This window comes from Daucus carota, chromosome 3 (genome assembly GCF_001625215.2).
Source record: "Daucus carota subsp. sativus chromosome 3, DH1 v3.0, whole genome shotgun sequence".
Taxonomy (NCBI): domain Eukaryota; kingdom Viridiplantae; phylum Streptophyta; class Magnoliopsida; order Apiales; family Apiaceae; genus Daucus; species Daucus carota.
The window spans coordinates 3689413-3705404 of record NC_030383.2 but is presented as its reverse complement, the minus strand read 5'-3'; the positions used below and the strand labels follow the sequence as shown (position 1 = coordinate 3705404).

The 15992-nt window shown below is 34.1% G+C and overlaps 1 protein-coding gene across 1 annotated transcript; it reads right to left on the bottom strand.

Annotated features, from left to right (window-relative positions):
* Positions 1-410: 410 nt before the first annotated feature.
* Positions 411-14954, bottom strand: LOC108213102 (sphingoid long-chain bases kinase 1-like). The gene is made up of 9 exons (XM_017384844.2): positions 14687-14954; positions 8749-9272; positions 8286-8654; positions 5559-5652; positions 5411-5448; positions 4227-4373; positions 3349-3448; positions 1861-2786; positions 411-960 (listed from the first exon to the last, which is right to left on the bottom strand). Exons 2-9 carry the CDS (start codon positions 9166-9168, stop codon positions 808-810), a joined length of 2247 nt encoding a protein of 748 aa, XP_017240333.1. The 5' UTR covers positions 9169-9272; positions 14687-14954; the 3' UTR covers positions 411-807.
* Between the last annotated feature and the right edge of the window lie 1038 nt (positions 14955-15992).

Below are 15992 nucleotides of genomic sequence, written 5' to 3'. Positions count from 1 at the left end.
ATTGGGACAGTAAGTTAAAAAACTTAAATTTGAATTGGGACAGTAAGTTAAAAAACTTAACGTTCTCCATCAATTATCATGACGTCATCAAACAAAATAATATATATACTCAATTTAGTGGTTTAAATGATATAATTTTTTAATGAGCTGTTTAGGTGAGAGTTTTGACAGAATAAGTGACCTTTCTCAAATCCTAATTTTGTACACAGTTCTCTCCCTCAATAAATTCTAGAACTAGAAATACGAATTATATGATTTATTTTTCTCTCTACCTGCTTTTGCTTTCTTATTTTTGTAAAATTCGAGATCCCTATGTGAATATGAAATCCAAGTAAAATATCAATGGATAACTGTAATAAATATATAAAAGTTGAATTAATCCTTTGTTATTCGAGGCAGAGCCTTCCAAGTACCTAGTAACAAAGTGCATAAATTTTATATTTATCACGATTACACAAAGAATGACATGTTCACTGACAGTATATAAGTCTAATAGGAAGCTGTTTAAAATAGAAGGAGCGTATGTATCCTTTGATTACTGCCATGCACAGTACTCTGCTCAACAAGGAGCTTGCACAAAGTAGCAAATAGGAAACACAGTAGAATATTACCTCACCGGACAAGTAAAAGAAAGATATATAACACGCAAAGAACCGGAAAATGGCCACCAAACATAAACATAATGTACAGAAGACGGCAAACTTGAAAATCTGCACCAGCATGTCCGAAACATGACCTCATCCCCTAAATGTCAGAAACTGAAGAAAGATGAATCAATGAAGTCTGATATATGGGGCTGTATCAATTTTATTTACCCGGAGCTCCAGGGGAGCGACCTATAAGCCTGCACTGCTCCGGGAGTAAGGAAGACATGACTTGTCCAGTGACCGGGAAAAGTTCACCGTCAATGCCACATCCATTCTGTGTGGTCTTCCCTGGCTTAATCTTCACTGACTTTACCTGGATTTCAAGGGTACAAAATTTAATTACACAACAATATACTGCAAGCATTTACTGAATTTTAGCTTGATGTCTGACATGTGTATAAGCCACAAAAAATTTCAGTCCACAGATATAATTATTATTTTTGGCTCATTTTCATGATATATGAATGATTATAGTAAAAAGAATAGATATATCTATTTGCGCATACCACAACCAACCAAACGGACTACACCCTCGTCTCAAGTCTCAACACCATGACTAAGCAAACAGACTGAAAAACAGTGCAGCACAGAAAACTACTAACCAGGACATACAAGCTCTACCTCTCCAAATTGCCAGCATTTGGATTAGACTCGAATATCATGTGAACTAAAAGCATAACTAACAAAACTTATCATGATCATCATGATCTGTGGACTACCCCCACAGACGGAAATTTTGAACTAGAATTCGGATTATCATACTAACAAGTGTAAGGTGGATGCATGTCATGCTAAATTTGAGTCCTAATTTGGAAATGGCAAGCTAGAGCCAGATGGCCAGCTAGCTAATATAAAGCTGCCAACCAATGGATTATGTTACGATCTGGCATGGGCTATAGACACAATGGTTATGATAGAGTTTCGGTACTGAATAATGAGATATAACCCCCCCCCCCCCCCCCCAAAAAAAAAAAAACCAAAAAAAAACTCGAAATGAGCTCTTAACATGGATAAAAGTCAACAGTTCAGCTTTCATAAAAGCAGGGACCGAGGGGCATGTTCCTCTCCATTAAATCATTTAATACACAACATTGCATCTTCATCAAGTTAACGACACTCTTGTTGCCACATATAAGAATGCAAGATTCTTTGAGCCTCAATCAAGAGCTAAAAACGTCTGATGAAAAGCACGATAAATGGATAGCCATCATACCTTAACATATTCAACATAGGGTAAAGAAAGATGTCGTCCAAATTGCAGAAGCAAGAAAAATCTCAAAAGCTTCAAACGGCCATTTCCATGAACCAACAACAAATCCAAGGTGTTGTCATCATGCTCGGCTTTCGGAGCCACAACCTGAGAACTCAAACCCTGGACAGTTTTACATGAATGGTTGCAAACTAGGACGCCAAGAAATTGACCTTTTTTCGTAACCCACTCTTCCACAAATCTAGGCACTTCATCTTCATTGTCAACTGTTGGGCCAGGCAATTCTATAGGATTTTCCATATCCCAGTGAGACTCGACGTCCCACTTTGGTTCTGCATCCCAAACTGGCCCTGGATCCGACATTGTTGATGAAATATCCTCTCTGTCATTTGCCGCTGTAGTTCCCCAAGATGACCTAGTGGCATCATGTGTGGCTGTTAACCCATTCCATCCTTTATCCGCCCTCGACCTGGACCTAGTTCTTGGCCAATTTGGGGTTGATGAAAGCGGTGGCTGAGGATGGATAACTTCTGGTTCCTCTGTTACATTGCGCCTCCCAGATGAAAGGCGTTTTGATTTTTGATCTATGCCACGCACATAATCTGATGGCTCAGTGCTACTGCAGGTCGTATCCAAGTCAGCACCCGAAATTCGGCTTGGGGTCATTATTGAGTCAATACTTGATAAGCTAGAAGCCCTAGGAATGCCATCTTTGCTGGATCTTCTCATGATATCTGTGTAAAGGTCTGACATATCAACTACTTCACGATTAGCTGATGCTTCTGCATCTCGATCAGTTTTTTCTTTCAATGCCGGGAGATATTCCACTTCAAAGCCATACTTGGGTAAGCATAAAAATTTGAGGACACCAGCAACAAAATACCGTAAAGGGCCAAAGCGTTTTTGATATTTCTCAGAAAGTTCCAAGACTGCAACATATACAAAACCGTATGCATATTAATAATAGTATCCAATACAGATCAAGGGTAATTGACATACAATTATGAAAGCAAATACACATATTTATGGCAACAATCGTGCTCTAGCAATTAGCATTAGCTTAGCAGAATTATATATTTATATTATATAAAAAAAACGAGTATATAAATAAACTTAATTTTTAACCTCCGTGACAATATTGGTCAGCACTCATTACTTGTCATTGTTTGATTTGTACCCTGTGGCCTGTACAGTGTTGTTTTGCAATAAATTTAATGACCTCAAACACTCTAAAAGAGGTAAAATTTAGAGTACCAGACCTACGCACAGATATACTTGTCATATCTCTTTATATGTCACAAATTTTACAACCTACAACTTTTAATAATAAATTTAGACACATATAACCCTAAGGCGGGCAATAAACAGGACCATTATTTTTCAAAGGCTCAAAGCAAAAGTATGTAATTCAGATTTATTGGAAAATATACTATAGTGGGACTACAGGATATAATCTTGCAACTTCATGATCCTTAACATAAAATATCTTACCATCACTGACAAATCCAAAGTATGAGACAGTCATCCCAAAATGGATGGCTCCCGTATGAATCCATTGAACAGCAAAAACATCTGTTGCAGTTAGACCTCCCTAAATTCAACACAAAAGTCCAAAAAAAATAAAAAAAATCATACTAAAGCCAAGTATATGGAAGTGCTTCTTTATTATATTTTTAGTAGCATTTTAGACAAAAAAAAAACAGATGTTCAAACGCCTAAATTTTCTAGATTGAAATAAAATTCAAAACTAAAATAATTTACGGAGTAACTTTAAATTCCTGCTGCACACATCGTAAGTTGCAAGAAATAAGGACCCCTAAAGGGATACAGAAAAGTGATTGCATTACATATCAAACAGCTCTTTTACACAACGTTTTATGCGGAGAAAGAAAACAAAAACAAAATGTAAATATTTTGTATTTTATTAGGTATAAAGTTAATTGCAATTGATTATGAAATTCCATTGGATCACATAAGTAGATTATAGGGAATATAATAGAACAATATTAGGCCTGTTACTCCGTAAACAGAAAGTTATGATTATATAATTTAAACGCAGCAGTTGATTTTGATTCCAGACACCAATTAATAGAGAGATTATCTTTGATTAGGTGAGGAAAGTAGAGCGAGTGAGAAGAAAAAGGGTCAGAAGTCGAGACCTAAGGTTTACAAATCCATAGCTGGAAGGGAAATCTATTAATCTTTCTAATGCAGTGATGTAGGACTGTACAGCTGTTGTCTCCACCTCGGACTTTGGGTAATATATTTTATATAATAAGATTGAAGGGAAAACTAGAATGTTGTTTTCCATATAATAAGCAACAGTGCACCATGTACAATCACCACATGAATAACTGGTTGATTTGTACCTTCACTATCGCAATTGCAGCAGAAACTGGATCCCTAACCCCGAGAACAGTCCACACCAGAGAATTATCAGAACCAGCAGGGATAATTCCAATTGGAATTGAAATTGCTTCCCTTTGGTTTTCTCTGCTAAGAAGGCCATTCAATACCTGCACAAGTGGATGCCCCCATTATTTTTAGCAGCTGGAGCAGCTTACAAGAAGCGCCAACTCATGTTAAATAGCAAAAAAAAAACATATATACAGAACATTTCATTGATAAATACGTTTAGTGGTGCAGATTAAAATAGCAAAAAGTAGTAACTAAACATGAAAAACTGAACATAATTACTAAACTTATTTGTTGATAGAATAATATATATCCCAGATAAGCTGCAAATTATGTAACTATCAGCAATGCATGTTCCAAACTACACGTAGACGCTTTGATGCATGTAACTACCGAAAAGCAAGCAGCGAACAACAGACATTAGTTACAAACAGAAACAGGATGAAATGACATAGATCACGCGATCAAACCAATGGTCCTTTCAAAATAGCTGTGGCAATGTAAGATTTATGTAGCCAAATTTATAACAATGACATGATTACTACCAATTATCAGCCTTGATCAGAGCCTTATTAGCTAATATAGAGTTGAATACAACTTCAGCATAAAAATGGGGAGTATGTGTGTGTGCGCGCACGTCTCACTTAGTGGTTACTACCTAGTCTCACCCTAGCTAAGCAAATGCTAGCTCAGCTCATTTACCATGTCTTTGTTCATACTTGAACACTGCTACTACTTCAACTTCGCATCAATAACAAATAATGATCATGCTTTCTGTTTTGAATATGCACCAACTATTTGAAGGGTTGCATATGAATAAAACATACTCATAATTCAAAACATCATCTGGAAGAGATATAGGCATATCACACCCCTCTTCAAAACCTCTAAATTTACAGTATCAAATTCTTTTTCCGCTAATTCGATATCTTTTTTTCAAGATTGCCATACATGAATTTTGGAATTGATTTTTAATTCCTACCAATGTGTAACAACGTCCAGTGTAACAGTAATCTATACCAACAGGCGACAGCACCGCTAGCAACTAGCAAGGGGATTCTAACATTTTTTTGTAAGTGTAAGAGAATAACCTCGAGTATAAGATTTGCAACAAGATCAAGAAGGGTGAATGACTAACCTCGTTAACGATTCCATCACCTCCAACACATATAATTCCTGGTGTAAGAGTACAACTCAAAATAAGTGGAGCGAATTCCATATGATAAAAACTATGACACAGAGCTCAACAAAAGATAAAAGGAAGGACAAAGGTAAAAGGTATATACCATCTGGACATGTATTGAAATCAACACTTGATGCAAGATTTCTAGCATGTCCAGCAGCTGTTGTTTTGACCACCTCCAATTTAAATCCTGCTAGCTGTAACAGAGTCCAGCATCATAATAAAATACAAGATAAATATGAAAAGACAAAACTATGAACAAATCTGTACCAGAGTCACTATTGTCAACAAGCTAATATATAGTAGGTTAAGCGTTCTCATGCACTGAGCAAACGGAAGCGCATCACATAGTTAGAGAGGTGCAACCTCAATTAAGTGAGCAATGCGACACATACACTTCATTATAATTTGGCAGGTTGTAGGAAAAGGAGTAATTTGGACAGTCAATCATGAGTCAGATCTAGAAGCATCAAGGGCAAGAATGTAACAGGGCAGCCCAGAGAAAAGCATATGAGCATACGAAGAAAAATTTGAAGAAAGATTGATAAGATGGAAAATATATAGAGTTGTTAGTCAAATGGCATCATAAAAGATATGGCACGTAGCCTTTTGTAATATCCCACACTGATCAACAAGAGGGTGTTTCTGGCCTTCATAAAGAAAAGTCAACAAGGAAATAACTAATGCCTATCAAAGTTGTTAGCTCATTTGAACAGACTGGGGGTTGTTTGGTTAGGTATGCATTGGATTGTGGGTTTGGGGCGTTATAAATGGAGATCTCTGCATAGCCAAAGGTGCAGAGGCATTGCCCCGGGTTTCATAACTTGCAAATAGATCTAATTAAATTTAATATTATCATAAAGTCAAAGATATTTGTTTGTCTACTTGCATATAATTATATTATTACCTAGTTTTCGTATAAATAATTAACCTCCAATTATTTTGACATATTACATATAATATTATATAGCTATAGAAATTAATGATGCTTAGAGAAACAGTTGTATAGGTAAAAGATTGATTACTTGTTTCAAACAATATTTAAGGTAAACAATTAGTATAGTCAGAGATATTTATTATATACAATGATTTTAGAAATCTCAGAAAATCGGATTTTTCAATTAAATGAATACTTCATTGTTCTTTAAATTTGTATTCTTAATTTTAGGTAAGCTTTTTAAACAATTATCTATTACTATTTTTTGAATATTTTAATGGTCAATTACCACTTGATAAGAATTCAGGCTTTAATTACGTAATGGGAGTGGAAAAAAAATGTATGCTTGCTAGTACATAAACACTAAACAGTACTTTATGACGGCGGCTATAACTGAGATCTCAATATTTAATTCATATATTTGGTAACTGGATCTAATATAAACACAGTAGTTATACGCGGCGTTTATCTTGTCCTCTTTATATTTAGTTTAATTTAGCTGACTAATGAAATATAATTAAATACAGATCATCATTATATATGAAATTGTTTTGCTTAATGGTTAAACTCCTCAAAGTGTAAGAAATTGTTGTCCTTTTTAGCTAATAGTCCATAAGTTTTTTTACCATGCCCCACGAAGCCGTTGGTTTAGGTCAGCAATAAGTAATTCCGAGCAGTTTTCGTAAAATTCTGTAAGATTAATTGTTCAACATGTAATCTAGGAAACACGGGCTCTTCGAAATGGGTGTCGTATGCATGTCCGACTTGGCTGAGTACGTGTCAGCGTGCCATGTGGCTTGTCAACACACATACGACAGAGAGTCGCCTTCGCGCGGGAGTGGTACGGTAGACAAGGCCATAGACTCGGCCCACCTTAAAAAAGGCCCTATAACCTGCTTTTAAGGCCCAATAACCTGCTAAGGGCCAATAACCTTCTCTTAAGGTAATTTCACAGCCTCTCTAGTCCCATCTCTTTTCTTTTCTTTTCTCTCATCCATATCTTCTGTACATCCATATATATCAGTATTGGAGACTGTTCTTATTATGAAAATGGGCATTCTTCTAGGAATGATAATGCATTAGAATGAATCTTATATTTGATTGCCACTTATTGTAAAGACAGTTCTATTACTATAACGAATGAATTCCGAAGTAGCTAATTTCGTTCCTTTTTGTTTAAAGTTTGACCTATATAAATCCTATATTATTATCATAATTATTGCTGAGTCCCGTATCCAAGTCCAGTATCAAGGACTCTGATGATTGGAGAATCCTTATGTCCCCGTACCCATGTCCCGTGTCGCCGTATCTGAGTCTGTGCTTCCTAGCATGTAATAAAAGAGTTTATGGTTTGAACTGAAAAACATACCAACAAGTTCGGGTTTCTAGCTAATAAGAAGATAAAAATAATCGGGTCACACAAGCAAATGTATGAACATCTGGTACCAAAAGGCTGTTATACAATAGTTTTGACATCTTATGTGCGGGCGTTTCATTTCTTCATTTTTTCCCGGGTGGGGAGGGGGGCACGCAATGTTTTGAGGAACCATGATGCCCCTTCAAAAGTTTAGGTGCCCAACAAACTAATCACAATCTAAAAAGCAAGAGCACAATATTCTTTATTAGTTCAACCCACCAACGAAACTAGCCATGAAATAGGTAAAAAAATCTTAAATGATTAGAAAAATCATCTATGAACTGTATTATATACTGTTCTTTAATTCTTTTCATCAAAAGGTCATGCATAGAGGATACTGAGGTATATTAATGTATATATAGAAATAGTTCATCACTACATACTTGACCATTACCCTAAATTTGCCCAGAAATTAGCACAGATGTCGAAACTGAATCCACAAGAGATTATCTAATACCAGAACATAAGGCACATACCTTAAATATCGGTTCTACCAATCCATGGAAAACTTTACTTGAACGACCATGTCCAGACCGTGGATTTAAAATCACAAGCATTGTAGGTGGATGTTTACACTTGATATATGGTTCAAGAGGAAAATCACTGAATAAAAAATCTGAACCCAGCTTCTTCGAAGAAACCAAGGGATGACGTGAACAGTTGACAAAACATTGCTGATCTGCAAACCCAGTAACCCATTGAACTGCTTCATCTATTGTGGAAGCCAAGAAACGAAAATCCTTCCGACTTCTCCCTGATTTCTTGAAGCAAGAAAGGCCACGTGAGGCCCTTTTAATGGGGTAAGCATGCACTGTAAATTGTCTCAAGCCAAATGTGTAAGATACCTGCAGAAAAAGTTAAAGAAATATTGAGGCCACTTTACAAGTAAGAGAGGAGCAAGATTCAGGAAAACAGGATCACTAACTACAGAGAACATACCGAAACCACGTCACCGAGAGATAACAATTGTGAACCCCAAACTAGTGCCTTGCTAGTGAGCTTTGCATCAACACTGTCTTGATTTGTTATATCAGTTGAAGTATTTGTGTCACTACTCTTGTTTGTCTTTCTCTTGTCTAGAACTAACTTTCCGGAGAAAACATCATATCCCAACAAGTCAGATTTCTCATCTCCGATATCAATCCTATGCTCCTCTGTCTTTGATTTCTTAAGATCATCAATGCTGACACTGATTTCACTACGCTTTGACTTCTTCACTTTGCTACGCTTTTCAGGAAAGACAGTAGGGGATGAATGCTGTCCTGTTGCCACTTGAGAACAAAAACCTAATCGCCGAGCTGAATGCTGAGTTGTCAGTTTCAAGGAGTTATTCTTGGAAAGATTGCCAGTTGTCTCCATACTGATCCTAAAGCACAGACGCAGGATAACAATGGAGCCTTTGCATGAGTATTATAACAGATGACAGCCAAAATCCACAAAACTCAGCACAAGATATAAAGTGCCTGATTCATAAACACCAGATAGTATTAGTTTAAACAACTCATCCTCAAAGTATAGTGAATCACCATCCATAGCTCATATAAATTCAGTATGTTGATCAGAATCATAAGAGGCTGATTCTGGTAAATAAATAACATATTTGTTAACAGTTAACACTTAAGATAATCAACATTGAATTTAAAAATAGAAGTGCTCTTGAGAGTGCAATAATTTTTCCTTAAGGCCCTTCTTTCATTTTTTAATCTATATTTTTTCTTTTTTTCTCAAATATTTCCTAAGATGTATGTGTAATGTATATGTGATTGTATGTGCGCACATCCGCGGTCACAATAGTATTATTGTAGCTTGCTCAAACATGATTACCTCCTTTGTTCTCTGTTTATTCTTACTTATAAGTCATTACTATTCGCAAAATTTGCAATTGAAGCTCTTATTTTAATATTTAACATTCTCATTTTTATTTTTTTTTGTAAGGTCTACATACACGTAAATGAATTGTATCGAAATACAATAAACCGCATCTGGGATATCTTTCTTTCAAGAAAGTTTATCATCTAACCGAAAGTCATGCAAGCACAACTCCAGACGTTTAGACAATAAAGCTTAAATGAATAAGAAAAGAATACCCAAGCTTAAATAGTACTAAATATTCATATAGAATATTTATCCAATCACAATCACAATTTAAAACGTAACTATTATAACTAAAGCTAATAAAGACAAATAATGAATAGTCAATAAAAGATCCGTAATTAAAGCCAACCTAATTTAAAATTAAATTGTTGCCTAAAAATCAAACAATCATAATAAATTACGGATTCAAAAATATAACGGTTTCGACCACATCCATGATAATCATAATAAACTACTCGGTGAACTCAAGAAACAAACTCGGTGTTGTGACTCAGTACAAAACTCGACGACTCGATTACATACAGAACAACAAACTCGGAAGACGGACTCAGCAATTGCAGATTCACAAACCCAACAACATAAGAAAAACAATATTCACTTAAACAACGAAACAGATTCTTAAAAAAACTCAAAATTCTAAAAAGACCAAGAATATGAACAAGATGTTATCATGCTAGATTTGTATGTATTCTGACACAAGACCTCTCTACTATCTACGACCTCTCTACATGCTTCATAATTAACTCAACAACTTCCAACAACACATTCGCATCATCACAACAAAAATGAATGTTACTCAAGACATCCGATACATCATAAAATCGTTACGGAAGGGATTAGGCTCCATTCTAAAAGCTCTCCACATGCTTCAAAATGACTCAAACCGACATCAAGAACAAGCTAACACAAACTCCTCTATCAAGTAATATAATTTAACATCTTTCAATCTATAACAATTAACATCACAATCAAGATTACTAAAGCTACAAACTTCACAAAAAATTATCAATTCACTAAAACCCATCAAGATTATCGAAAAAACAGATCAATTAGAACACCAGAACTAACCCCGAATAGGTAAAATCAACAAAACAACAATACTAAAATAGATTTTAAAAAACTGAATCGAACAGTGAATAAAATGAATCAACGATCTTGAAACACGATTGGGAGCTCCAGGAAGAGAAGCCGGAGGTCAAAGCGAAGATCTCGGTGAAAATACAGCGACGATGAGTCCGAGTCCGATTCGAGCTCGGAGTATTCCGTATATACCGGATCTTAAGTCCTCTAGACTAAAGACATATATTTGAGCTCTGGTGACATGAGAGCGAGCCAATAAAAGGATAATGAATCGTCAGAAAAATGAAAACACCGAGGATAGGATTTTCAAACCGAAAGATTAAGGGGAGTACCCAAAATATAACCGGGCATTCTCATTTTAACTCTAAATATACTTTGTAATAGGAAATAGTTATCTCAAAATTTTTATGCAATACCATTTCTTATGCTTCAGATCATTTGGCAGGGGCTCTTAAGGGTAAAGGTTAGAACACCTTTGAAAACATACTCCATAGTAGATATTTAAATTAATATGTTTATTATTCAGAAATTTAGTTATTATGGTAAAGTTTAAGAGTTCTCTGACAAAGGAGTTGAATAAATAAATTGTAGGCAACTCTATTTAATTACATATCCAATATTTCATTAAAAAAATTCCCTTTTTAGTATACTAGTCCTATACTAATAAGTCTCTATATATAAGATTATGATGTCTATATTAATTTTCTTGTTGTCCTACATCGTTATACTTGTGGACAATATCACATTAGGCGTCAAGTCACAAGTTTCTTTGGAAGTTGGAATAGTATATGCATGTAAAAGATAGACATAACAGAGGAATATAAGAGCTTATTATGGGCCCATTTGGACAAACTTAAAAGAAGTGACTTCTCACTTAAACTAAAGAAGTGGAGTAGAAGTGAGAAGTAGAAGTGAAACTTTTGAGTTGTTAAAGTGTTTGGTAAAACTTATAAATTTTTTGTAGTGTTTGGATAGTTTGACTTATAAGTTCGTGTAGTGTTTGGTATTATAAGTTATTTTTTAAAAAAGTTTTTTTTTATTGTTAATAGATAAAACTTCGGTAACAAATTAAATTACAAAATAGTTCAAATATATTTTAGAAGTAATAAAACTTCATACAAAATAATTAAACTTGGACACAAAATAATTGAAATACAAAATAATTAAACTTAATATTTTTTTTAAAAAAGTTCTTTTTATTGATGATACATACCAAGTTAAAATAAATTGAAATTTTATTTTTTTTTTCATTTATTTCAAAATTAAAAATACTATAGTTAGGCCGGAGAAGGGGAAGAAGACAAAAGGTCAACCGTCACACAAAGAGTCTGAACTGATCAAGTTGTTCTGTTTAAGAAACGAAAGCAAGAAGCAGAGAAAAGAAGTAAGGAAACTGAGCTTCCCACTTCCAGCTTTGAAATCCAAAAAAAAGCCCTCCGGCTATTTTGTCCAAACAAGTCTCAGACTTCTGAAGTGTGCTTATCCTCAAAAAAGAAGTTATTACTTCTTCAATCCAAACACCCACTATGTTGGACAAGAAAAATGAATTAGTTGCACTTCTGCCTGCAAGTAATCTGTTTACTAAATGCATTATATGAGGGTACTCTAACCCCGGAAGAAAAAAACCTTGGACAAATTTTCTGAATGCTCTTGAAATTTAAATTCAGTTTTGCATGGAAAAATTAGGATACTTTTGGTGTATGAGCAACTATTGCAATTTTACAAGTCTCATAATGTTAACCTTCCTTTCACACACCTCAATACGGAAGCCCGTCCCTGATGGCAAAAGGGACATATCTTATCAAAGTATGTAGAGTCCTCGCCCAGTTACTTAGTCTATGTAAATAAATTTCGGAGCTATTCTCGGATAACTTTTTCTAAATTTTTAAAGTCTAATTTTACTTACTTATACTTGTTTTGGATATGTTTTAATCTTTTATTTTTTGATCCCCTAACTTTTATGATTTTTGAAGGGACTGCATGTACTTTGCTAAATAAGAAATGTTTGTTTGATGTTAGCAGAATGTAAATACATCTTTTCATATTATTTTGTCTATAGCATATTTTATATAATATATTAATTATATAATATTCCTTCCAATTAATAATATTAAAGTTATTTATCTCTCCACTTTTAGATGTATGGGACACACGTGACCGACCACGCCATAGCATACCACATTAAGTGCTTTACGATAATTACATATAGAATATAATAAGTGGGCCATATTATTGATTTATACTTAATTCGAAATATGCAACTAGAAATTTAGTCAAATGATTAATGGACCATCCAATGTGATTTGCAATTTGGATCTGATACATAATTGCTAGCTTATATTTTTTGTACTTGAACTCAGAGAACAACGTCCAAGATATATGTGAAGCATCATTTGATTTGTTTGTAGACCCCCAGACTATTTACTGCTTCACAAAGTTTGATATAAGTCTTACATTTAATTCTTTGTATTTCTATTTGGACCTTGAGTAAACTAACGAAAATTTCCGTTTTTGTCCTCTATCGTGGTTTTCAAGTTTACCAATACGTTACTTCTTTTACTTTTGCAATTGGGAATTGAGCTTGCTTTTTTGTGGCACATCGAACAAAGGATTCTGTGTAGGGATATCTACCTTCTTCAGAAAAAGCAATTGATGATATGTTATCCATACCTTGCTATGTTTCCTCTCAAGATGTATATACTTTTATATTGGTCATCTTTGGAGATAATTAAGTTTTAATTGTGGTATCTACCTTGAAGATCTACATTTATTTCTAGATAAAACATACTACTGTTTTTCCTATAGGCAATTAAACGTTTATGCTTTTCATTATATTGTGTCCCCACCTTTTTTTTACAACAAAGTAGTAAGTTTCGAACAGGTAAACTACCCCCGCCCCCTCCCATAGCAGTCTGTCTAGCCTACACTCAGCTTCACATTTCTGGCTCGTTAAACACAAAAACTGTAATGTCATATATCCATTATCAATTATCACAACTCAGTAGCACTTAATGATCCTACTTAATAAAAACGAATAATACGAACTCTAAACATAACAGAACGGATAAATCTCACACCTTTATGCTTCGACAATAAAAAAAGCCCCATACAAACCTAACAATCCACATCCACAATGAACAACTTACAATTTCCATTTCTAGTCATAATACAAAAACGCAGTAACAACACAAATTCAATTCAACTATCGAAACGTGTACAAAACACAACAGATACTTGTAATCAACTACATATACACACACATATATCATTGGTCATCTTTGGAGATAATTAAGTTTAAATTGTAATATTCGCCTTGAGGATCTGCATTTATTTCTAGATAAAGCGTATTAATGTTTTTCGTACTGGGAATTAAACGTTTCCGCTCTTCATTGAATTGTGTGGCCACATCCTTTGTATTTACAACAGACGTAGGTTTCGAACAAGTAAAATACCCTAGCCCCCTCCTTTAGCAGTCTGCCTAGCCTACACTCAGCTTCAAAGTTTTGTCTCGTTAAACACAAAAACTGTCATATATCACTTATCAACCACAAACTCAAGTAGCACTTAATGATCCCTACTTAAAAGAACAAAAATAACACAACAGATAAAACTCGCACCTTTGGGCTTCCACAATACAAAACTCCCTAACCTAAACAATCCACATTCCGCAATCAACAACTTACAATTTTCATTCCTAATCATCACAAAAAAACCGCAGTAACAACAAAATTCCAATTCAACTATTCGAAACTCAACCGATACTCATAATCAACTACACATACACACACACAAATTTACAAAGATCCAAATAAACACACACACACATAAACACACAGATAGATGCTATTCAACACAAATTAATATAATTACAGTAAATAAACAGAATTTGAGAACTCGATCTCAAAAAAATCCGATAAATTACCTTCAATCAGCGATATTTTCGCACAGTTGAAGATGCGCCGCAATTTTTGACCAGAATCAAGAAAATTCGAAGAAACTGAAAACTGAAGATTGAGAAACGGAGAGTGAAGAGCGGGCGACCCGGTTAGAGGCTCCGAATCCGATTAGTTTATCGCCATTGATGATGATGAAGATGAAGAATGTTGTAGTGAGAGAGTTTTTTAGAGTGAGAAAGGGGTTGAAGAAAATGATTTCAAGCAAATATAATATGTTTGTTTTTATTTTAAATTGTTTTGGATTTTTTATTTGTTTATTTATAATAAGTGTGCTTGTCGTAATTTACACTTTTATAGTGATTGAGGGCAGAAATGGAAGAATGAAATATGAATGTATTTCTAATGGATATCTACTGGCGACAGCTTACCTGGCAATATGCGGATATGCATGAATATAAAATTGATTTCTTTATTATAAGATCGTGTTTGACATTGTATTATTTATGCATTTTTTTTTTAAGAAATCTATTATTTATACATGAATGTTGTATTTTTTATTTAAAAAAATAAATATATAAAGGATATATATGCGGGATTCACCTCTGTTGTTGACATTATACTAAAAAATAGTGAAATTGATTATTTTTAAATTAAATTCTCGATTATCAAATTAATTATTTGATTAACTTTGATTATCCAAACCTACATGTGTTTACTATTTAAGTTCAGATGATCATATTGTCCAAAATATAATCACACAAATATTTAAGTGAAAGGTTGGAAGATTATTTATTCTAAAAAATATTGAGAATTTTCCTCTTAAACAGGTATAGATAAACTTGGATTATAATATTATAATCAAACCAATTAATGAAATAAGAGAAAATGCCCTATGTATCACATTATTAATTTTTACTACATTAAATGGATGATATTATAGTACTGGTCTAAATATTTTAATAGGGGAATGTATGGAAGAAGTTGCTTTTTTTGTCCTATTGAAAGTTGTTGGGGTAGGTCGTTTTAGAGAATATTAGTTGTAACTTTATTAAAGCATCAAAACAAGACGAGTATCTTAACATTTGTCTCGATTTTAATTTGAAATATAGGGGCAGATTAAAAGAAATATCAGCATTATTTACTTAAACTCAATGATAAGCTTTACCAGCAAATCAGAAGTAAACTTATCTACGAATTTCTGATTAATCAAATCAAAACTACTCATGCCTATCTTGTCATGATGATATGGGAACTCCCATAGTTAGTTAGGATTAGCAATCCATTCCCAAAACTAATCATATGTTCTAATCCAGTATTATCATCTACCGACAG

What these genes read in the sequence shown, in the direction of transcription:
- LOC108213102 (XM_017384844.2), bottom strand. Translation starts at nt 9,168, where the DNA reads ATGGAGACAACTGGCAATCTTTCCAAGAATAACTCCTTGAAACTGACA. An exon ending in TTTCAATACATGTCCAGATG is followed by an intron (nt 5,449 to 5,558) that starts GTATATACCTTT and finishes CTCTTACACCAG; the next exon opens with GAATTATATGTGTTGGAGGT. An exon ending in CCTATGTTGAATATGTTAAG is followed by an intron (nt 961 to 1,860) that starts GTATGATGGCTA and finishes CTTGAAATCCAG; the next exon opens with GTAAAGTCAGTGAAGATTAA.